At 35.8% G+C, this 24686-nt stretch overlaps 1 protein-coding gene across 17 annotated transcripts in view; it reads left to right on the top strand.

The window, feature by feature from the left end:
• Positions 1-24686, top strand: part of RFX3 (regulatory factor X3) — a 345069-nt gene that overhangs the window by 117656 nt on the left and 202727 nt on the right. For 16 of the 17 annotated variants that reach the window (XM_058301791.2, XM_058301786.2, XM_058301783.2 and 13 more), the window contains one exon: positions 24345-24469. In XM_058301791.2, coding sequence (XP_058157774.1) covers positions 24353-24469 — 117 coding nt within the window. In that variant the 5' untranslated portion in view covers positions 24345-24352. Of the gene's footprint in view, positions 1-21872; positions 22072-24344; positions 24470-24686 lie in introns of all 17 variants that reach the window. The other variant, XM_071216709.1, reaches the window with a different exon arrangement.

Here is a 24686-nt window from a genome sequence, read left to right as displayed (position 1 = left end):
GTGTGCAATTGAATATGTATTTTGCTGTTGATGTGGAGTGCTTTATAAAGGTCAATTAGGTCATGTTAGATGATAGTGCTGTTCAAGTTTTCTATATCATCTACTTATAACTTTTCAGTTATTGAAAGAGAGGTGTTAAAATCTCCATCTATAATCCTGAATCTATTTCTCATTGAGTTCAGTTTTTGCTTTATGTATTTTGAAGTTCTGATAATAGATGCATAAATATTTAGGATTGTTATGTTCTTGTCATTAATTTATCCTTTATTATTTGAAATCACCCTTCTTCTCCCTAGTAATATTTCCTGCTTTGAAATCTACCTTGTCTGACATTAGTATAGCATGATACAGTATGTCTTTTTTTCCATCCTTTTGCTTTTTTTTGTAATTTTTTAAAATTTTAATTTATTTATTCCCTCCCCCTTGCTGCTTTTGCTTGCTGTCTGCTCTCTGTGTCTATTCACTGCACATTCTTCTGTGTCTGCTTGTCTCCCTTTGTTGCATTATCTTGCTGCTCCAGCTCTCCATGGGCATGGGCCATCAGCTCTTCATGGGTGTGGGCCGTCAGCTCTCTGTGGGCGCAGGCCAGCTTGCCTTCACAAGGAGGCCCTGTATGCAAACTCAGGGCCTCCCATATGGTAGACAGGAGCCCAATCGATTGAGTCACATCCACTTCCCTCATTCTTTTACTTTTAATGTATCTGTGTCATTTATATTTAAAGTGGATTTCTTGTAAATAACATTTAGTTTGGTCTTGCTTTTTAACATGATTTGACAATCCTTGCCTTTCCTTTTCATTGCTGTGTCTAAATTATATATTTTGTTGTTATTGATATGGTTAGGTTTAAATCTACCATACTGCTGTTTGTTTTTTAATTGTTCCATTTATTCTTTATCTCCTTTTTTCTCTTTTCCTGTCTTTTCGTTAATTTGAAGAATTTTTATGGTTCCATCTTATCTGCTTTATTGGCTTATTGCTATACTTCTAAGCTTTGTTCTTTAAGTGGTTGCTATATGGTTTATAGTATGACTCTTTACCTTACCACAGTTTGCCTGTAAATAATATTATGCTCTATCACATATAGTATTAGAAAAACCATTGATTCTCAATGGGCAAAAGGAGGGTGGACCACATTGAAATCCTGTCATAATGTACGTGTGGGAACTTTGAAAGATGCTCCTAGATGGGTTGTTGTTTGTATCATAGAAACATTGATAATCCCCTTTGTTCTTCTGAATATGAAAACTGAGGCTCAGGATAAAGTAAGTTTAGTAGATGGAGAAACAGGCCAAACATAGCAAAATACTGGTCTTGAAGTCAACTAGCCTTGGAATTAGAATCTTAGCACTATAGCTTACTATATATGAGATATTGGACAAGTTACTTAACCACTCTAAATTTCAAATCTAAGCTTGAAATAATCACTACATAAGGTTGTTGTTCTGTATGCTCATATAGCATTTGATTTTTATCTTGGTTGACAAAATTAAATAGGATAGTATTTATAAGGTGCTTAGTTAAAAGTCTTGATACATTGTAAACTTCGATATCTTGTTTCCATGTAAGGACTATGGAATTATTGCCTGCTCTTAAGTAAGTACTCTTATTTTATTTTCAGAATAATTATCTCTTCAAACTTTAGTTACTCCTTCAAACCTTGAAGCATTTTGTGCACATGCCAGGGAAGAAATAATTAGCACAGATGAGGTTACTATATGGTATTGTGATAATTAAGCCAAAAAGGTTCAGAGTTTGGAGTAATTTAGGTAGTGAAAAAAACTCCAGACAGTCTAGAAGCTGGAACATTCAGGGGATTTATCTCCTACTTTCCAGATGGTGAAAAGGTAGAAGTTGAGGGCTCAACATTGATGTTGTGAGGGGAGTATCACCTTAGATCTCATTGTGTTACCTTTGGGCAGTTCATATTAATGTTATGGGACTAGAATTTAGGTAAATGAGAAGGACCGGAAACAATAGATTTTAAAGTCATCACAATATACAAATGAAAGTTGAAGCTGCAAATATTATTTGAGGGATAATATGTGCATAGAAAATAGAAAACCACAGAAGGCTAAAGATGTATCTGTGGGATATAGTCATAAAGAGGAGGCAGCCAAGGATGTTAATACTTTCCTTATCTTGAGGTCTTTTCCATCATGGAAAGGCAGTGACTTGCAATCATTGAGTACATTAGCATCCTACAGTGGGTTGGCTTTAAAAAAAGGAATTTAATTGGCTCATGGTTTCAGAGGCTAGAAGCCTTGCTTCTTCCCACAGTCAGTATTTTCTGGCTGGCTGGTAATCTTTGGAGCTCCTTAGCCTTTCCATCAGATGGCAGTGCACAAGGGTGTCTTCCTTTTATTCTAGGTTCTGTTGACTTTCCAGCTTCTGGCTGCTCTTCTGTGTGTAATTTCCCTTGTTTCTAAGGAATATATATTGGACATACCTAAACTAATAACGTCTTTTTCAAAGGTCATGTTTACAGATGGGTTTATACCCACTGACCAGAGATTGGGTCCTGAACATGCCTTTTCTTGGGAACATGATTCAGTCCGCAACGTGAATGCCTAGGTTAGAAGTGGTATTAATGCAATGTGGTTCTTTGGTAAGACAGCAGATATGTCTTTAGATCATTCAAACTAGCATGTAAAAGGAAAGCTAAAGTCTCATGTGTTTTAAAATTTCTCACTTTCTTTGCAGGACCATGATTTTACTCTTGAGTGCCATTGTCATAACAGTTGAAGGTTTCATTGTGAAACCTAGGTTTTGTTTCCATTACCTAGGAATATGAAAAATGTTAGCAAACTGGTATATAGCAAGAGCATAGAATTTATAGTCAGACTGAGTTTGATGACTGTACTGGATATTAGTAATATAATATAGGTAATATATAATATATATTAATATATTATTATATATTATAATATGTTATTATATAATATATACTATATAATAGCAATGAGGCTTTGGGAAAAAAGTTAATCTTTCTGAACCCTCAGTGTCCTTCTCAATAAAGTAGAGAACAAGACACATTTCACATCACTGTCATGAGAATTAAGGTTAGTGTCAGGTATGTGGTAGGCACTCAATAATTGGTAGCCTTTTTTGTTTTTAATTAAGTTTAACAGAGGAGGTGAAGATGGAAAAAAAGAATCCTGATTTATTGTGAGAAAAGTTTATGTACTGAACTAGCCTTACTTTTCTTCTTGTTATCTAGGTGGAGGGTATCTTTTTTTATATTCCTGATTTATTACTTAGTTTTCATCCTACCACACTGAGCTATCAAAAAAAATAAATAAATAAATAAGCGCAAAAGGTTTTTCACTTGTAATCTTACTCACATTTGCCAAGAGACCTGCTACACTATAGAACATTGCTTATATTTGCTCCAACTACCTTGACTTAATGAAGAAGTTAAAAACAATGAACTGTTAGTTTAAACCCCAGATTCAGGAAATATTTCTTCCTTGTCTTCAGAGAAAGAAGGGAAACTGGGATAGATTCTTCGAAGAAATTATATCTAGGATCTGCAGTAGTTTCAGATATTTTTCTCTATTGAATTTCTTTTTTTTCCCCCTTCTTTCCTAAGTTAAACCAAAACATGAAAAAGAATATAATCTAAATACTAAAGGTGGGCCATTAAAAAAGAGGTCTCATTTGAGCAGCTCAAATTATAGTCTATTAATATAATATGATATCCCTAGGATATCAATTTAACTTGCATATATAAAATAATTTGATTATATATTCATGGGAAGAAACATAAATCACCAAAATTATGAATTGCTAATTGTTGTCAAGCCTTACTCATAATATTTAATAAAATAATTTACTGGATAAATCAAGTACACTTAAAGAGTCCTACTTGATATGCATTACATTATGCTTCAACAAATATTTTAATAATAGTCTCTTAGGAAGATATAGATATTTCTATTTTGGGAAAATTGGATTAAAAATCAGAGACTCGCATCTTTAGGAAAAAAGGTTAAAACTGAAAAAAATGTAGATGTTGCATAGGATGATTCATTTTGTAGACATTTCTGCACATTGTCCAAGGAAAAAGTTTTTCATTTTTATTGTTACTGTTAAACTGAGGTAAATTTTCATTGTCAATTTAATAAATTCCATTTTTACCATCCTCAATGTAAAACACATTACAATGTTATATTTTAAAAATTGCCCTGTAGTCTCTAATTATTGATATTTATTCAATTCATGTTAAACAAATAGACACAGATTTTCAGTTGTTGCTGGCTGTATTAATATTCAATGTGGAAGAAAAATGAATTTACCATTACAATTGCCAATATCAATAATAAAAAAGAAAGCGATTTGTAATTATTTTTTGGAAACTAAAAGATAGCTGAACTTCACAAATTTGCCTCCTTTTCTGAAAGTAACTTTGTAATAGTGTTGTCATGTTTAAAACATAGACAGGCTTTTTTTTTTTTAATTAAAAAAAATATTTTTTTGCTACCACCACAACACATCCCCTGAAGCCATCTTAGGGACTCACAGGTCTCACTGGCTCACATGGGTTTGGAGCAGCAGCTATTGAACTTCAGAATTGCCATTTTCACCCTTTGCACCTTTCTTTCATGTCCCTTTCATCATGTGTTTACCTTGGGAAAATTATGTGTTCATTTAAAGTCCTTGCCATAAGAAAAGACAGCCAAATGAATTAATATTTCCTAATTAAGTTGTTTGAATCTTTGCTTCCTTTACCTTTCTCTTGCTAATGACTATTTATGTACTTAAAAATAAAGTGGAAATTATTTTGAGGTTATGTTAAAAGCTAAATTCTGCAACCCGTAATATCCCTAATAAAGTGGTATGTTAGAACTTCGTTATGGAGATTCAAATAGATCATGGTACAAACCTTGGCACAGATGACCATTACTTGAAGAGCCTGTCCAAGTTTAAGAGCTCTGAGCCTACATTTCTCTGAATATGGCCACATAAAGTAATATAACATGACTAGTGTTGCCTTCAGTAGTCATATTTCAAAGTGGTTCCACTACAGTATTCTTGAAAGATCAAGCCAGGGTTTTTCAGCACTGTTAATCTCGTTTCACAAGACCCCAAATATTGTGGCCATGTGGCATATGTGAAAGTATTGAAAAGTAGTTTAGCTGTCATTTTGACATCTATAATGATTGAAATGGTGTGACTGTAAATTTGGGGTTATGTGTGATGTCAAAATTAGTTGTTATGATATACATAAATAATACAAAAGAAAAAAATAATCTACACAATTATTTATGCTGCTGACTCAGTTTAAGTAATTTAGAGCAATTTGGAGGGGCTATTGTGTAGGCAACTGTTTGTCTATGGGCCTTAGCAGGTCCTTAACGTGGAGGGGAGGAGAGGAGGGGGAGAGAGAAAGAACAGAGAGAGGCTGGAGAAGAGGAAGGGGATAAGGAGGCTTAGCCCATATTAAAAATGTTTTTATTGCTGTCTTAATTGAAAAGTAATTTATCATTCAATGTTGAGTAAACCTTATAAGGAAAAGGAAGAGAGTTTTATATGTAAATAACCTTTCAGTTACCTTAAGAAAACACTGTCCGGGGCGGCGTACTTGCCCAGTGGTTACGGCGTCCGTCTACCACAGGGGAGGTCCATGGTTCAAACCCCGGGTCTCCTTGACCCGTGTGGAGCTGGTCCATGCGCGGTGCTGATGCGCGCAAGGAGTGCTGTGCCACGCAAGGGTGCCCCCGCGTAGGGGAGCCCCACGCGCAAGGAGTGCGCCCCATAAGGAGAGCCGCCCAGTGCGAAAGAAAGTGCAGCCTGCCCAGGAATGGCACTGCACACATGGAGAGCTGCCACAACAAGATGACACAACAAGAAAAGAGACACAGATTCCTGTGCTACTGACAACAACAGAAGCAAAGAAACAAGACGCAGCAAATAGACACAGAGAACGGACAACGGGGTGGGGGTGGGGGTGTGGGGGGGAGGAATAAATAAATAAATAAATAAAATAAATCTTAAAAAAAAAAAGAAAACACTGTCCTTGTGAATCTGGTTTGTAAGAAAACCGATTCCATGGAACCATGGGAAGTAATCGGCTTATATTTGTATGTGTTTTGAATATGATATGTAAATGTTGACTTGCTGTTATAGTACATCAAGAAAATCATTTACATTACCTTTTAAAGAAAGCTACATAGAATATATAATTTCTGAGTAGGTTATATTGATTTGCTTCTGTCTCATTTTAATGTTCTTCACTATTGTGGATGTACTTTTCTATGTAAATTACGTGTGGACATCTTGCAAGCTAATAACATGTGAGCTAATAAAAAGCATCGTATGATTAAAGAAATGATTTCTTCAAAACAACTTTTTAAATTTTTTTAAAAAGAAAATGAGCTTAATATGTAAAGAGGGAATTGTAAAACATTTTAACATAGATAAATAGTATAAGTTGTGGAAAGCTCGTAAACCTGCCATCTAAAACTGATTATCCTTATAAGGATAATGTTTGAAGTGAAAGTGCATCTTATAAAAACTGTTACACAAACTATTACATTGAAAAGGTTTATGTCTCACACTTCAAAATTACACTTATTTGCTGCAAGGGAAATTCAAAATTTATTCCTTGTTTATTTTGGTGGCAATTACTGCGTGTTGAATCTTCTCCCTCCTTCCTTGCAAACTAGAAATTAGTCTTTCTGGCTTCTTTACTTCAGTATAAATACAGTTAGTTTGTGTATTCTAGGTTAGATACAGAGATGATGCAATAAAAATCTGAGACTGAAACACTCAGATACCCCACATAGTAATGCCTGAGCCTGGAACATCCAGATACTCTCTGTAACTGAGAAAAACACATTTTGTAAAATGATTCAAAACACCTGCAGAATGTAAAGTCCAGTGAACCATTTTAATTGATATCTCCATTCACACACACACAGACACACACAGTTTGTTTTACTTGAAATCATACTAAATACCCCAAAACAGGGACCTATTCATTTATGTGAGAAAGAAGCTTGGAAATGTCTGAGACCCCCTCATTTTTGCACTGCATTCTCTGTTATGAGTATTTCTTTCATTGTGTAATAAGTACTTTGAGCTTCTGGTAGACCTGCCTCCTTTTTTTTTTTTTTTTAATTAAAAATTTTTTTTAATGTTACATTAAAAAAATATGAGGTCCCCATATACCCCACTCCTCCCACACAAACAACCTCTTTCATCACCATGGGACATTCATTGCATTTGGTGAATACATTTTGGAGAACTGCTGCACCACATGGATAATGGTTTACACTGTAGTTTACACTGTCCCCCAGACCACCCAGTGGGCCATGGCAGGACATACAATGTCCAACATCTGTCCCTGCAGTACCACTCAGGACATCTCCAAGTCCTAAAAATGCCCCCACATCATATCTCTTCTTCCCTCTCCCTACCCTCAGCAGCTACCTTGGCCATTTTTTCCACATCAATGCTACAGTTTCTTCCATTAAAAATCACAATAGTTCCATAGTAGAATATCAGTAAGTCCACTCTAATTCATACTCTATTCCTCCATCCTGTGCACCCTGGGATGGTTATGTCCACTCCACCTCTATATCGAGAGGGGGCTTAGATTCCACATGGATGATGGCTGCAATTCTCCTGCTTACAGTTGTAGGCACTCTTGGCTCCCTGCTGTGGTGGTTGACCTTCATCACCTCCCTGTTAGCTGGCTGGGGTAATCCGATAAACCAGAGGGTAGGAGTTGCAAGTCTGTTGAGGCTCAGGGCCTGGCTGTCACATGGACAGCCCAGAGATTCAGGTCTCCTGAGTATACACCAACTCCAGTGCCAACCACAGGTCCAGTAAAAGTAACAAAGAAGTATGTGTAGAAAGGTCACATCTGAGTCCAACTCCGTCACACTCAGGAACACAAATTCCAAAGTAGGGCCAACTGACATGGCACTGAACTCCAGAGCCATCTGCCATGACCAAAGAACCTGTGGGTGTCTGTAGCCCTTAGGAGAACCAGTACCTGGGCTTATATCTACTTTCTTCTTCTTCCTTTTTGAGTGCCTGCCTTCCTTCTTAAAATTCAGAAAAAATGTTTCTGACTAGGAATTGGAAGTCCTGAATTCTAATGCCAACTCTTGATACTAACTAATGGATCTATTTGGTTTATTGGTCTGTTTCCCTGTGAAATGGGAGCCTCAACTAGACAATATCCTGGATACTTTCTAACTTTAAAATGCTGTGATACTGAGAAGCAGGTCAAATATCAGAAAACCAATTCCTTCCCACCCCCAGTTTTACTGAGTGATCAATTCACTGAATGAATAGTTCACCTAGAATAAGTTCGCTAAAATGAAAATTAACCAAATATGCATTTTGTTAAATTTACCAAGTACTCTGATTTATCTATTTGCCTAATGACTGGTTTTGCAAGTTATCAACTGCCCAAAGTGTGTTTCTACTAACAACATAAGTTTATTGCAAATCATTTTATAGAGAATAGTTGCAAAAGTCTTTGAACTTTTTGGTAAGTACCAGTAATTTAGTTTAGTTTTAGTTTTTTCCATAGAAATTTCATCCCAGATATTTTGTAGCAGAAATATTTATCAGTCCAACTCAGTTGAATGCCAGATTATTAACGTGTTTTTTTCCAGTTGCTTCAAACAGAAAGTGTATTCATCTAGTTGAGCATCTTCCTGTAGCTTTCTCTTTCTGTGTTGTCTTACTTCCTTTGCTTATAACTTCAGCCCCCATATTGGGATAAGACCCACCCTCATTCAGTTTGGGCACAACTTAACTAATAACATCTTCAATAGTCCTATTTACAAATGGATTCACACCCACAGGACCAGGGATTTGGAGCTAAACATTTTGTGGGGACACAATTCAGTTCTAAACAAGGCTCATAGAGTTAATTAAGGTCTCTGTGCCTCAGGTAACTCATCCATTGAAATTGGATGATAATACCACCTACCTCTCAGAATTTCTGGATAGATGAAATAATACATGCAAAGTCCTTACATAAAATATGTTAACTAATAACTAGAGGCTCCCTAGTATTGTTTGTGTGTGTGTGTGTGTATGAAAAGTTTGAATGATAAGAAAACAGAAGAATCTCAGTTGAATGTTGCTAAGCTCAAATAAGTTTCAAGTAGTAAATGATGAAAGTTAGAACAATTACTGTTAGGGTAATTACTTGTTCGTACCATTTTGATTATGAAAATTAAAAATTTCTGAGTGCTTCTATCTCATGAAAAAAAAAGGAAACTTACCAGGCCACGCTTTCTAAAATAGTTGATAATTTCTGTTTATAGAGTAAGCATAGGATATCCAGGAGGATACCAGACACAGGCTTGTTAAGAGGAGTGGGGAGAAATGGTGGTTGTTTTGGGGGCTACCTAGAGGAAGTAGTATTTATACTGAGACCTGAAAGATGAGAGAAGGTGGGAAGGAAAAATTGTTTCAAGCAGAAGAAACCACTTGTTCAAATGCCCCTGGCAAGAGTAAGCAGTGCAGGTTTGTGGATCTGAGGGTAGTTCCATTTGACTGAATTGTTCATGCTCTTTGGAAGATGATAGGCAGAAACTCTAACTAAAGAACCTTATCAGCTCTGTTAAGGGGTTTGCAGTTCATACTGAGGCCACTGAGGACCTATTGTAAGTATCGTCTGAACTCTAGGATATATGAGGTAAATGGAGATATGTGAATATTTTTGAGAAATAATTAAGGGAATCATTGGCCTCAGTGATTAAATTTGTGGGTAAAAGAAAAAAGAAGACTGGCTTTATTTTAAGGCTTCTTTAAGAAGCCAAGATTGCTATTCTTGCCATATGCCTTTAGTAGATTTCGAACTCATTGAGGACAGAGACTGTATTCCCCACCTCATCTAATAGCATTTACCAGCAGAAAATTTATTAGGAATGATAAAAACTTTAGCTGGGCTTTGGTGATTTCATTTGAACAGTTGGACTTGTAGTAACAGGCAGGTGATTTAAGATGGTTCAATTGGTTGTTCAAAATCCAGAACTGTAGTACAGGAGAAGAAGAGGTATTGGTTAGAGATTAGGAGTCATTCATATACAGATAATAGTTGTTAGTGGCTAAATTCTTCAAAACAGGAGTGTTGAGAGAGTGGAAGAGATATCCCAAACTCAACTCTTGTTTTGGGCTCAAGGGGAAGAAATTAGACTTTTAAGAGAAACAGATAAAGACTGGACAGACTGGTAGGAAGAAAATCAGAAAAACAGAATGTCTTAACAGGCAAGAGGGAAGAACTTTTTAAGTAGAAAGAGACTATTATTAATTTCAAGTGTAATTTGATAGTAATATGAATCTGAAAGCTAAGAAAAGGCCATTGAATTTGTAGATTGAGGTTGTTCCTTAATGACTTTAGAAAGAACAATTTTATTGGAGTGATGTGGCAGAAACCAGATAGCAATGCATGAGGAGTTGCATACGTTTTGCAGAAATGGTGGTGGTGATCATAAAGCGCTCTTGTGAGCAAGTTTGGTGATAAAAGGAAGAATTGTTATAAGAATAGTTATTATTAATATATTACCAGAGATAAAGAGAGACTGCCCCTCTATCCTCTCTCATTCTCTCCCCCAGGGAAGACCATCAAAGTAAAATAAGAGGAGGAAGGGAAGAAAATGAAACTCGTAATGTGAATTTTCACGATTATCTAAAATATTACATGATAATTTTTAATAATATAGAACTTATGGGCGATTTTAAGCATATTAATAATTCCAGTTAGGGATATTAACTAAAGATTTATGAGATAACCTTAAGGTGAAAGTCAATGTAATTTGATTTGATTAAAGCACTAAGTTTTACAGTGAGTGTTTCAAAATTTATGTGCGAATGTATCGATTTTTATTGAAATCCACCCATACCCAAATTCACTACATTTGCCAAAAAATAGCAGTAAGTAATGAGAATTCATTTCTTTTTAAGATACTGTACATTTAAAATGGGATATATTGTTTCCATTATTAGCAATGTTATACATTATTGTTTTTGCCCTTTTAGGTATGATCTCTTTGAGCCAATCATTAGAAAAGTTAGGAACTATAAAAGACTATTCTCCACTTTTTTTTTTTTTTTAAAGATTTATTTATTTATTTAATTTCCCCCCCTCCCCTGGTTGTCTGTTCTTGGTGTCTGTTTGCTGCGTCTTGTTTCTCTGTCCGCTTCTGTTGTCGTCAGCGGCACGGGAAGTGTGGGCGGCGCCATTCCTGGGCAGGCTGCTCTTTCTTTTCACGCTGGGCGGCTTACCTCACGGGCGCACTCCTTGCGCGTGGGGCTCCCCCACGCGGGGGACACCCCTTGCGTGGCATGGCACTCCTTGCGCGCATCAGCGCTGCGCATGGCCAGCTCCACATGGGTCAAGGAGGCCCGGGGTTTGAACCGCGGACCTCCCATATGGTAGACAGACGCCCTAACCACTGGGCCAAAGTCCGTTTCCCTATTCTCCACTTTTATAAGAAGAAAAAGAAATGAGAGGCTGATGAAAAAGAAAATAGAAAAATTTCTTGTGTAGGCAGCAGAGTCTAAGAAGAAAGCTGTCATTGGAGGTTTCCTGGTATAAAGAAAGTTAAGGATTCCTATTCTTGCCTTTATTCCCTGTAAAACTGAATGAAATTATTCTGTGTTGGGACAGCACTGCCTGCTTGTTTCTTTCGTAATTCTTTAAGTAACACTGCCTTTTGAGCTAATCTTTGCCTTTCCCTTGCTCCTGTCCTGTCTAAAGTGAGACCCCCCTGGAAGCCCTAGTTGGCAAGCTTATTCTTGTTTGACAACCCAAAACAAGGTAGGATGAGTGCTTTCATGTGTAGAAAAACCACAGTAGTTACTGGAGGGGAAAAAAAGGAGAAAAGTTTTGTGTTTAGGGTGTAGGAAGAATGGACAGCTAACAGTAGGGCTAGTTTAGAAATGGACTGTTTGCTTGGTGAGACTAAATACTTAGATATTCCCTACCTATATCCTCTCCTCAGTTTGAGATCTTTGGGAAAAGGTACTGCTGCTATTGCCATTTTGTAAACAAAGGATAGGATTGAAATTCATGTATTGGCTGTGGGCAGTAGATACCAGACAGTATCATAAGGAAAGGATCATATTTGACCTTTTGGAATGTGTATTGTCTTAGATTTCCTCCCTGCAGCACAAAATGGCAAAAGTCCTGGAGTAAGAATGAATGGATCTATAGGCAAAATCTCCAGAGATACTTTAAAGATAGCCCATTCCATTAGAAACATTGAAAAGGTTGTATTTTAGAACACCTTGAGAGTTTTGAGCCCTTTTACAGTTGGAACTCTTGCCCTGCAACTGAACAGATCAAAATCTATCTTTGCAGGTATCCTTGGGATTACAAGGGCTATTTATGTTACAGAATTTAAAACTGACTATTTGGGACAGGTCCAAGCTGAAATGGGTCTCTGGAACTCATGCTGCTTTTGTCCAGCAAGTCCAGGGCAATCTCTGAGGCCTCTCAAAGTTTAGAAGCCTTTGTCTATGTTTCAGAAACGCCTTGTCCCCTCCCATGGCCCAACCATCACAAATAAGATCCTGGAAGAGTCATTGTGTGAGCCTCTTTCTCTCTCTCTTTATGCACACACACACACTTCTGTGATTCAAAATGAATTTTCATTATAAAAAATTAAAAAGTATTAATTTATAAAATATAAAATTAATACTCCTGTAATCCAACTCCTATGTGGTAACCTCTGTTTAGTTTATAGTATATGCCTCAAGAATTTTTCTTAAGCATATAATGATATATCTGTGAATAAAATTGCATCATAGGCACATAATGTTCGGCAATCTGCTTTTTATGTTTATGATATTGTAGCTATCTTTCCTTGTTGGCTTTTATATACCTGATTGTATATATTATTCCATTATAGGGATATAGATTATAACAATTTATTAGTTCCCCAATTATGGTTGTTTTGAATGCTTATTATTTGCTAATGTGAGCAATATTTAAGTGAACATCCTTTTGTTTGTGTGTACTACTACATATACACACTCACTTAATTGGGCCCTTATTTGATGGTTTTTATGGGATAATTTAAATTCTTAAAGGTTAATGAGTCTTTGTATTATTTCTGTTGCACCTATAAAATATTTTGTGAGCACAAGGTTAGTGCAGATGTCCTTTTATCCATGATATGATTTTCCATATTGTAAAAATTATAGCTTTGATGACTTCATAAAAGTGTATTGACCCCATAGTAATCACATGATGCATATTTGCAAGTTATATGTTACTGTCTATTTGTTCAAATTCAGAATTCCTTGTATTGGTGCCCAAAGTCTCCATAGACAATATGTTTAAAGTTGATTTTGTTAAACAGCAGAATGGTTCCTGGGTGACATTGCTTGAGTGAGGAGGACCTGGATTGGAATCCTGGCTTTATTGCTTAATAACTCCATTCCTCTGGGCAAGTTAATCTCTCTAAACCTTACTTTATTCTCCTGTAAAATGGGAATATCTGCTTCATGGGGGAAATTAATGAAGATTAAGTATATACAAATCATCTACCACATAGTATATACTCAACAGTGGTAGCTAGTACTGTCTGTAATAGTGAAGATAACAGATTTATGATAAAATGCTCAGTGTTTATAATCTTTCAGTCCTTAGAGTTATTATCACTAAATGCTCTCTGCAATTGATTCTAGTCACTCTCAGGATTGAGTTGACCACTCGTCAGAAATATTTAAAACTCTGTCTCATAGATTTTGGTAAGAATGTTTCTTAATATTGCATCATTTTATGCTCACACCTTTCTTCCAGTAGTATAATTGCAGGGATGGGGTGCTTAGAGGTTTTTGATTTTCTTGTTTTGTTTTGCTTTTCTTTATTTTCAGCTATTACCTGGGCTATTTCAGCTATTACTTTTAGCATATACTAGCTAGGTGAGACTGACCTGCCTATTAATTTCATGATTGTAAGAGAAAATGGTGGGTACCAGTGCTTGAGTGGACAAGAACTTGGTTCTCTTTTGTTCAAGATTACCTCTGTGCCTGATGACCATTTCTCTTGATAATTGGAAATAAATAGCAATAAAGTAATTGCTATACCATTTTAATAGGATTTAATGGATTGTTTCATTTTATTTTTTAAAATAGTCTTTTAAGATAAAAACTGTCAGGAATTTTTTTTTTCCTCCAAAAGAAACAGTTTTTTCATAATCCTTTCTGAGTCAGGGAAATAATTAGTTAAGAAAACCTTTGTTTGAAAAGTGAAAAAAGTTACCCAGGCAACATGTGTATGTTACCAGTGTGCTGATTAATCATTACCAACATTAATCACTGTCATCAGTTATCACAGGAAGATGACTACTAAGCTGTCTGCACTATTATCATTCCATCATTTTTTAGCAGATCAATTTAGTACAAAAGATTTATTGTACACAGTCAAGAGAATTATAACATCAAACCTAAATAAAGAGGCAGAGCTTTTTATACTATAGAAAATTCATGATTTTTCTTTTTACATCCCTTCATTTACTTGATTTATTGATCTGACAAAATCCTGTGTTTTATAATGAATAAAATTTTCACAAAGCTATGTTTTAAATAAAGACTTGGTATTTGGCTAGTTTCTAGCTTAAGTAATTTCTTTCATTTGTGCTAAGGGCAAAAAAATGCCAAGCTATATATAGTGTTTTATATGTGTAGGTAAATTAATCAGCTCAATATGTTTTTGCCAAAGTTTCAGAAAACTAAAATCATCATATGATCACTTAACCAAATTTAGAGTAAATATTTTTAATTTCTAATATGACCCATCAATTTTATGGTATTGTCTTTGAGAGTAACTTAGTAGCCTCCATTTTTAAAGAATCAAAGTAATATTTTTTATCTACTTCAGAATAATCAGAAATACGTATACTTCATATTACTTTTATTTTCAAGAAAATAAATATAAGCAATTTTCCTCCAAAAGCACTTCATTCTTTAGTTGTCTAATTTTAATAACTAGAAATTTTAATTGCTGTGGACATTATGTATATTAATATTTATTTAAAATGCTGATGCCTAGTGAGAATATTAGAAATAAAATTTTACATTGTCTAATTTTAATAAATAGAAATTTTAATTGCTGTGGGCATTGTGTGTATTAATATTTATTTAAAATGCTGATGCCTAGTGAGAGTATTAGAAATAAAATTTTTATGCTGTGGAACTTCAGTTGTAATGATTTTGGATCTTAGTGTAAAAGCACACAGGTATCAAAGTTCTTTTTCTGTATTTTAAAAATAATTTTCAATTATGAAAATGTATTCTTATGATCTTATGTTAAACCAGGTTTCTAATGCTCTTGTGCATAGTTTATTTTTGAGTGTGGTAACATTTTAAATGTGATTTTTTATTACTGTAACAATTAGTGACTATTATAATTTTGGTTAATTTGGCTCAAGTATGAAGTAGAGCTAGCACCTTTTTCTACTAAAGAAAAAGGAAGGAAATTCTGTCGTGTACTTCAGAATTAAATTGCAGGTCTTTATTTTCTATTCTGAATTAAAACCTGTTACATTCTTCTGTGTAAAACACAATACAGTCAATGTAGTGGAACCAAACTTTGCAAACTTTGCTTTTTAGGGGAGCAAATTATTTCAAGTTGAGAGACCCCACTAAAAATTAGATGGATACTACCTATTTTTAAAGCTAGCCCAGTTATGTAGTTCTGTTTGATAAGTAATTGATTAGGTCAGACAGTTGAAGCATTTAATCTGGCATGTACATTGTGTGTGACAAAAGGAATCCTACTGTGAATTTGACTGTATTAAATAATCTTCAGGAAGTTCCACAATTAACATTTGAATAACTAAAAACTTGCAGTAATGCATGTTTGTTTCAAACACATTTGCTTTGCCTAGGTTTTGCCCATCAGGTTGAAGAAATGCTAATCTCGTCACATTCAGCAGCTGGGTTTTTGCAATATTCTTTTCCTTCTTCTAGGGGTTAATTAGCCTTCTTTCAAAATGTGGCCTATTTAGCTGTAGATTCGCATGATTCAGCCAGAGCTGGCTGTACAAAGCAGAACCGTTAACAGGCGGGTGTGTCCAACTGCTTAATTAGCCAGAATAAAGAGGTCTTTTGTCAAACAAGCATCTGTTGCTCATGACACACCTGACAGCCACATTAGGCAAGGATGACTAGACTGAAATTGTGCATGTCTCTCCTATAAGAATATACAACTCATTTACATATGGGCTGCATCATTGACAAACTGCAGGGGTTTATTTAGCTTATCAAAATGGATTAATGTGACTGCATTTGTGACTGATAAATAAATATTACTTGAAAGGAGACTGTGAAGAAACGAAATGAACCAAATTACTCCTAAACATAAACAAAGCACCAGAAACCACTGCTGCATGAATGGGAACACAGCAAATGAACACATAAACCGTTATGCTGGGTCTAAAACAAAACTTGCCAGTGAAGCATGCTAAGATATAACCCTAATGTGACGATCCTTGCTTTGCAGAAATACTGGAAAGCTACCAGAATACTTTGAATGTGTCAGTGGGTTTAAATGATCTGTTTAGAAAAATTTGGCAGAAGGCTTATACTCTCCAAACATGCTTTAACAATCTAATTGATCTGCTGTTAAATTAGGTCTTCAGAATTAATCAACTAGAATGCCTCTGGCAATATACTTATTATTTGGGTTTTATTATATTATGGCCTCAATAGAAAGAGAGAGTACTTCTCTACTTTAAAGTGTCAGAGGGAGATGAGATGTTGGAATTGTAGATCAAATTCAGTAGCTTCAAGTCCCCAAAGACTTTGCTGTTCTGGACCAGCAGTCAGTCTAACCTATCATTTGAAAGCCCTGCCATTATCGTAATACTACAAAGCAATGTACATGGTGGCTGATATCATGGACTTTAGGGTCAGACCTAACTTTGAACTCAGGCTCTTCCCCTTACTAGTTCTCTGGCTTTGGGCAAGTTATTTAATGCTTCTGTGCCTAAGTTTCCTCATTCGTTAAATGGGAATAATAACACCTTCATTACAGGGTTCTTCTAAGGATTAAATGAGCAAATGTGTTTAAAGCAGTTAGCACAATGCCTGGTACCTGGAAAGATTTATTAAATGAGACCCTGCTTATGGTTATAACATTTTGAGTGAATCCCTTGAAAGTATGTGAGTGAAACACACCTGCAAGGTTGCTTACATGGCATGAGGGCTGACAGAGCACCTCAATATCAGAGGAGAATGAAGTTGTCTATTAAGGAAAATGAAGATAAAAATGAGCATCCAAGTTCTTATCAATTGGTGGGACCCTATAATCCAGGAGCCCAGGAGATTGTGTCAATCTGCAATGATTTGGGAGTAAAAAGGATGTTCTAGGACAATTATTGATTATTCTGGATTGGGCTTTATATGCCTGTTTTGATATGGTGTGTGGATAAATCCAGTGACTGGATGGACATTCTCCATGATACTCTAGCTTTGTCATACAAACCATTGTTTCCTACCTATCTTATTTCCCCCATTGTATTCTATAAAAATTGCTCCTATTAAATATTTGAGGTCTCTTTTTCTTTTTCTCATTCTAAAAATTCACCATTTTGCTTTTCTTTACTCTGCTCACTTTTATCTACATTATGTCTATTAGGAAGCACAGGAATTCTAACATGTTCAAGTAGTTTAATGTATGGGCTTCGGTGTTCTGGCCAAATCTTCGTAACCTTGTATAAGTGACTTATCATCTCTAAGCCTTAGTTGACTTGCCAGTAAAATGAGGAGAATCATATTTCCAACCACTTAGCTATACATTTCTGTTGGTAAAGTAGTCAAAGCTAGAGTATTATGCTTCTGTGTAAAATGGGTAAATTATTACAAATATCAATATTGTCTTAAACCCCCCCCCCCAAAATAATTTTCCACTTCAATCAGGATTTGTAGGACTATGTTTCTGGTTACCCCCAAAAGAAGTCAGAAATTTTAATTTCCATAGAGTTCAAGTAAGTGAATGAGTAAAATATAACTATTTAAATAATTTGCCTATGCAACATATAAAGAATACAGGCTCAGCTTTTTCTAAATTTTCACAGTTTTCAAGAGAATCTGGAAATTTGTTTTTTTTGCACAATGTTTTCTTATTCTTAAGTGTTAGCAATTAAGAATTTTAATTTGTAAGTACTCTGACCCAAAAACAAAACCTATTTGTGGAGTCTATATGTTCCATAGGAGACCAGTTTCTAAACCTATGCCTTGTATCTTTTGATACACTCTTAGGTGAATTGTTTGGAGTTGTTAGGAAGTGATTCAATATAATTTTTAATGACTCTTTCTTTTTTTACACCCTTCTATGCCTTTACTCTAAAACAGTGGATGTCAAAGTATGGGTCATACCAAAAAGGGATATGGACTGTGCTATAATACAATGTATAGATATATGAGGGAGCCTCTGAAAAGTTTCCATCTAGCACTTGAGAAAATAAGAGGAATGAGTTTTTAGTATTGAGTGAAGTTACTGTTAGAAACTCACCCACCATTAATTGAGCAATTTAAATGAGAAGCCCTACTTGGCAATGCTGTCTCCCTCAGCGGTATATGCTAAGCTGACAGAGGTCACCAGCCATTTTGAAGTTGGGAGGAGAGACTGAGAAAAACCTTACCTAAGAAGATATTTAATGTCTAACTCATTCCTCAATCCCTGCAGGAAAGCATTGCTTCGCTCTCACTAATTGCTCCTCTGCTGCAGTACAAATGCTATCAACAGTCTATGAGTATGTAATAAATCAAAGGTCTCTGCTTTTGCTTTCCTTTCCAGGAGGATTTTTTTGGTCATTTTTGTTGGTGGTGGTGGACCCCCCCCTTCCCCCAAAGGGATAAAGAGGAATAAGGGCAATTAAGGATCCTAATTTGTGTATCTCCTACTCCAAATTTGAGAACTATTGGTTCTCCAGTAATGTTAATCAGGCAAGAGTTTTATGTAGTACTTACTGTCACTTTGATCATTTTCAGGCATATACGTGTGGTCTTTTTTTAAATGTGTGGTCTTAATTCTCATTCGAAGGATATATTTGGGATCCTGTATGACAGTCTGAAATACAGATATGTGTGTATGTTTTAGAGAGCAGTCCTATCATGATTTTTTTAATGAACCACTATTTAACATTTGGGAGATTTCACATAAGAAATCAGTGTTTTTAGCTTTCTTTTAGAAAATCCAAAGAATTGGCAGCTGCAGATTTATCTTCGCACATATTTGCAATTGTCTGGAGCTGAGTAGTAACTGACCCATATAAATGGGGTATTTGCCATAGTCTCATCAATTTCCTTTTATGTATTTTTTTTTTTAACTTTTTATCTTGAAATACTGTCAACCTTTTAGGACAGTTAAAAAATAATACGAATCTCATAAGAGAATTCCAATATACTCTTATCCCTACCACCGAGATAATCAACCCCATATCTATTTCCACCAACTTTAAGATATTGCCACTTTTCCCATTTTATTCTTTGTATTTGTCCATCTATCTGTCTCTGTATTCATCTCTCAGTCTATTGGTCTATTTATTCAATGCATTTTCTGAACATTTGTATAGGTTTTTATTTACCATTTCCTTAAATACTAAATATTGCTGTGTGTATTTCCCAAGAACAAGGGTACTCACCTATGTAACCAACTTAAGTGCAGTTATCAAGTTTAAGAAATTTAGCATTGATATAAAGCTTATAGTCTTTATTCCAATTTTTTCCATATATTCCAATAATGTCTCTTTGAACCATTTTCCTCCTTTGCTAAATCCATCCAGGATCACGTATTGCATTTAATGGTCACCCTCTCTTTACTTGCTTTCCCTTCCTCCCTCCCTTCCTTCCTTCCTTCCTTCCTTCCTATTTTATAATTCTGGGAACATATATATATATATATATAAACTTTCCTATCTCAGTCACTCCCAAGTATACCATTCAGTGGGTTTAATCAAATTCATATACTGTGGTACCTTTACAGTCTTTCATTATTAAAACTTTTCTATCTCCCAAATAGAAAACCTACTACACCCATTATTTACATTAACTGCCCATTCCCCCCTACCCTGGGTCCCTGGCAACCTGTACTCTAATTTCTGTTTCTATGAGCTTTACATATTCTCCAGTATTTTCTTTGTAGTTACTATGGGGCTTAAATTTAACATCCTAAATCTGTAACACTATTGCTTCAATAACCACTTAACTTCAATAGAATACACAACTATTATCCTTATCCCTCCATTCCCACACCTTTATGTAGATCTTGTCGGGCCTTAAATGCTTATAACTTTGAGTCCAAACCCACTGATTTATTATTACATTTTATGCATTTGTCTTTTAGATCATGTAAGAAGTTACAAACCAAAAATACAATAGTACTGGAATTTATATTTACCCATGTTTTTACCCTCACTAGAAATCTTTATTTCTTCATGTTACTTTAATCTATTGGCTATTGTCCTTTCCTTTCAGCTTGTAGAACTCTCTTTAGCATCTCTTGTAGGGCCAGTCTAGTGGTGACAAACTCCCTCAGTTGCTGTATATCTGGAAATATCTTAGTCTTTCCTTCATTTTTGAAAGACAGTTTTATAAGGAATTCTTGGTTGATAATTTGTTTTCAGCACTTTAAATATGTCATCCCCTTGCATTATTGCCGCCATGATTTCCAATGAGAAATCAGCTCTTAATCTTACTGAGGCTACCTTGTGTGTGACACATTGCTTCTATCTTATGAGTTTCCAAATTCTCTCTTTGGCATTTGACAATTTGATTATAACATGGCACATTGTGGTTCTCTATGGGTTTATTCTGTTTGGAGTTCATTGAGCTTATTGGATGCATATATGTCTTTCATTAAATTTGGATAGTTTTCAGCCATTATTTCTTTGAGTATTTTCTCTGCCCCCTTCTTTCTTTTCCTTCTGGGACTCCCACAATATGTATAGTGGTACACGATGTTTCACAAGTTCTTCAGACTCTGTTCACTTTTCTTCATTCTTCTTTTTGCTCCTCAGACTGAATGATTTCAGTTGTCTTATCTTCAAGTTCTCTGGTTCTTCTGCCAGCTCCAATCTGCTCTTGAATCCCTTGAGGGAATTTTAAATTTCTGTCACTGTGATCTTCAGCTCTGTTTGTTTCCAGTTTATAATTTCCATCTCTATATTGATATTCTCTTTGGGTTTATCTGTCATTTTCCTGATTTCCTTTAGTTCTTTGTCCATGTGTTCCTTTGACTTTTTGAGCAAATTTTGAACATTAAAAATTTTTTTTGTCCAATATGTTCCAAGTGTCAGTCCCCTTTCTCGATGGTTTCTAATACTTTAATCATCTCCTTTGCCTGGGCAATTGTTTCCTGTTTCTTTGTATGTTTTATAACCTTTTGTTGAAACCTTGACATTTTGATATTTTAATGTATTATCACTGGAACGTAGATTCTGAAGCATCTGTGTCTTAAACTTGTATCCAGCTAGTGTTATGACAGAGCTTTTCTTGAATGCCAGGAGCTAACCAAGAAAAAAGAGAGAGAGAGAGAGAGAGAGGAGAAAAAAAAATGCTTTTTCAGTCTTTGCAGATTGACTTTGCAAGCACTCTCCTCCAGGCTTATCCATATAATGAGTTTAGAGAATAGCTGCAGGTCAAAGTATAGGGTCCTCCCTGATCTTTTCTGTGCATGGGGCTTATCTTGGGCATGAACTTGTCACCCTTGGAATTCTCCCGTTTGCATGGTTCCAAATGTCTCATCTTCCCTGGGAAGCAGGTTCCTTATTGTCTTGGACACTGAACTGTATGTCTTATAGTTGGAAATCCCTTGCCCCAGGCAGCACAATTTAATTGTTTTCTGACAGCTTTCTGTAGCAGAGCTCATTGAGCTGCCTTCTACACTTAGGGCAAGTTCTGGTACAGTGAGTCCCTCAGGTCACCACTAGGCAGATTGGGCCAGAGATATATGCTGCCAGATTGTGTGCTGGGGTTACTGTGCCCTCACCAGAACCAGGACAAGGGAACTGTCCTGGGAAAGCAGACGAGTTCTGAGCTGGTGCGGGGTGGGATGGAGCCAGCCTGGATGCCAGGAGATCTTACCATTTGTAAGTATCGTTTTTTTTATTTGGCGCTTGCCATATTAAAACAATCCTTGAACTGTTTTCTGGAGCTTTGAGAAAGATGTTCCTACCAGGTCATGCTGGTTGTTCAAAACGTCTGCCTGTCCTAAACCATTTTTGATGAAATCCTTTTGTGGAGAGTTCAGATGATGGTTTTGAGGCTAGGAAAAGTCCAAAGTCAAGGCATCAGCAGGATGGTAGTTTTTGCCCAAAATCTGTGACAGTCTAGTGCTGGCTGCTGGTGACTGTTAGGGTTACTTGACTTTTATCTCTGCCTTATGTCACATGGTCATGTCTACTCCTTTTATTTTTTTATCTTCCTAGCCACCCTTACTCTGAGGGTTCTTCATCAGTAAAATGGAGATCATAGTGGTACCAACCACACTGGGTTATAACATGAATTAATTTACTTATGTATTAAAATGTAAAGCATTTAGAAAACTCCTTGGCATATGTTAAGCAATCAATGCTAACTGAATCTGCTATTATCTTTTGTATGTGCTAAATCTTATTGTGATGCTTTAGGGTTTTAACTAAAAAAAAAAGAATATGCACAATGACCTGAAGTGATGCCAATGTCACGGTCTAGAAAGAAAAATAAGCACAGATTCAAAGTGAAAAGGCCCAGCCCCCAGGCTACTCCTATCACCTTTAGTGAGCCTATTAACCTTTCTGGGCTTTCCTTTCCTCACTTATAAAATAAGAACAGTTAGGTTTGTTTTCGGAAGTCCATTTCTAAAATTAAATGGGATGATAGAAAAGGTTTGGGAAGAATTTGAAAGAGGTTGTGCTGTGACAAAAGACACTGAGAGGGGTTAATTTACTCCTTGAAAGAACTAAACACTCTTAGAATTTTCATCGGAAAAAATAATGTTCAGCATACTGTTCACAGATTTAAATCATGGCGCAGTATTATTCAAATCATGGTACAGTATTATTCTTAAGCTACCAATTAAATATTGTCACCCCAACCCCCACCCAGGAAAGAAAATTAGAAATCCGGCCTCTGCTCAGTAGTAAAGAAATTCACATTTTTTTTCTATTGAATGTGTGTTGAGGAAAGGGGGATTTCAAGGCCAGAAGGCCGAGGAAACATACTGCAAAATTTAATACTGTATTAGAAAGTCAAGCATGAAAGAACTAAAAAATGTGGTGTGGTGAATTGTGAATGAGGGGAAGAAAAATTTCATGTCTTTGTTTACAAATTTCCTTTATGTGACAGTAATCTTCTCATCTTTCAAAATATTAAATATTATTGATATTTGGGTATCTTACTGTGTAAAAGTATAATTGTATTTTGATTTTACAACTATATCATATCACAGGCAGAGAAAATTAGTGAACTTGTTCCTTTGTCTAATCAGTTGGTTTTTGCATATACATTAACTTTAAAAAAATCACCAAACAGTAAAATGTTAATTTGGAAAGGAATTTAGCATTACAGTCACACCTTTGTATCCTATAAAAGGGTCTGGAAAGTGCAATCCATAACATATTTGCATACAGTTAGACTTTGTCTTCTGAGAATTAAGAATATCTTCACATAATTTTGGACCATAATTTATAATGTGATTAAAACACTTTAGAACAGATGAGGCCTAAGGAAAGTGGATTTCAATAAAATTCAACCTTTATAGCTTCAGGGTAAGAGGTACTAATGGGAGTTTTTACAAAAAATATGAATTAGAAATTTTCAGTATTTATTTGAAAGGGAAGTGGATGTGGCTCAAGCAATTGGGCTTCCGTCTACCATATAAGAGGTCCAGGGTTTGATGGCTAGGGCCTCCTGGTGAAGGCAAGGTGGCCCGTGTGGCAAGCTGGCCCACGTGGAGAATTGACAAAGCAAGATGACACAATAAGACAGAGGAGAGACAATATGAGACACAGCAGACCAGGGAGCTGAGGTTGTGCAAGAGAATGATTGCCTCTGTCCCACTCCGGAAGATCCTAGGATCGGTTCCTGGAGTCGCCTAATGAGAATACAAGCAGACACAGAAGAACACACAGCAAATGGACACAGAGAGCAGACAATGGAGGGAGGGGGCAGAAGTAAATAAGCAAATCTTTTTTTTTTAAATGCTCAAAATGTTTATAATGACCATATATACCTGGATGGCATATCATGGCAGTACACTGAAGTAAGAGATATTCTGAGAGTTGAAAGTTAGTCTCAGTCTAGGATATTAAGAACCAATGTAATAAGGGAGGTCATACAAAGAGAACATTTTAAACTTTATTTCTATTTTAATATATTTCAGAGACCATCATGCAGACATCAGAAACTGGGTCAGACACAGGTTCGACAGTGACTTTACAAACATCTGTGGCTAGTCAAGCAGCAGTACCTACACAAGTGGTACAGCAGGTACCAGTACAACAACAGGTAAGGAGCAGCTATTCTCAAGGAAGATTCTGTTATGTTCAATGTGCTGACTCTTGAGCATAACTGAGTCCAAAGATTATATGGATTATACTTTTTTTCTTCATTGGGGGCTAGGATAGGTATAATTCTTAATTCAGCAATGTTTCTTGAACATTTCCTGGATTTGCGTGGTTCTGTGCTGGGCCGTAAGGTTACAAAAATGAATACTCAAACTGCA

The sequence above is a fragment of the Dasypus novemcinctus genome, chromosome 8 (genome assembly GCF_030445035.2).
Source record: "Dasypus novemcinctus isolate mDasNov1 chromosome 8, mDasNov1.1.hap2, whole genome shotgun sequence".
Lineage (NCBI taxonomy): Eukaryota > Metazoa > Chordata > Mammalia > Cingulata > Dasypodidae > Dasypus > Dasypus novemcinctus.
Note: the sequence above shows the minus strand (reverse complement) of the source record. Positions and strands in the feature narration are given on the sequence as shown.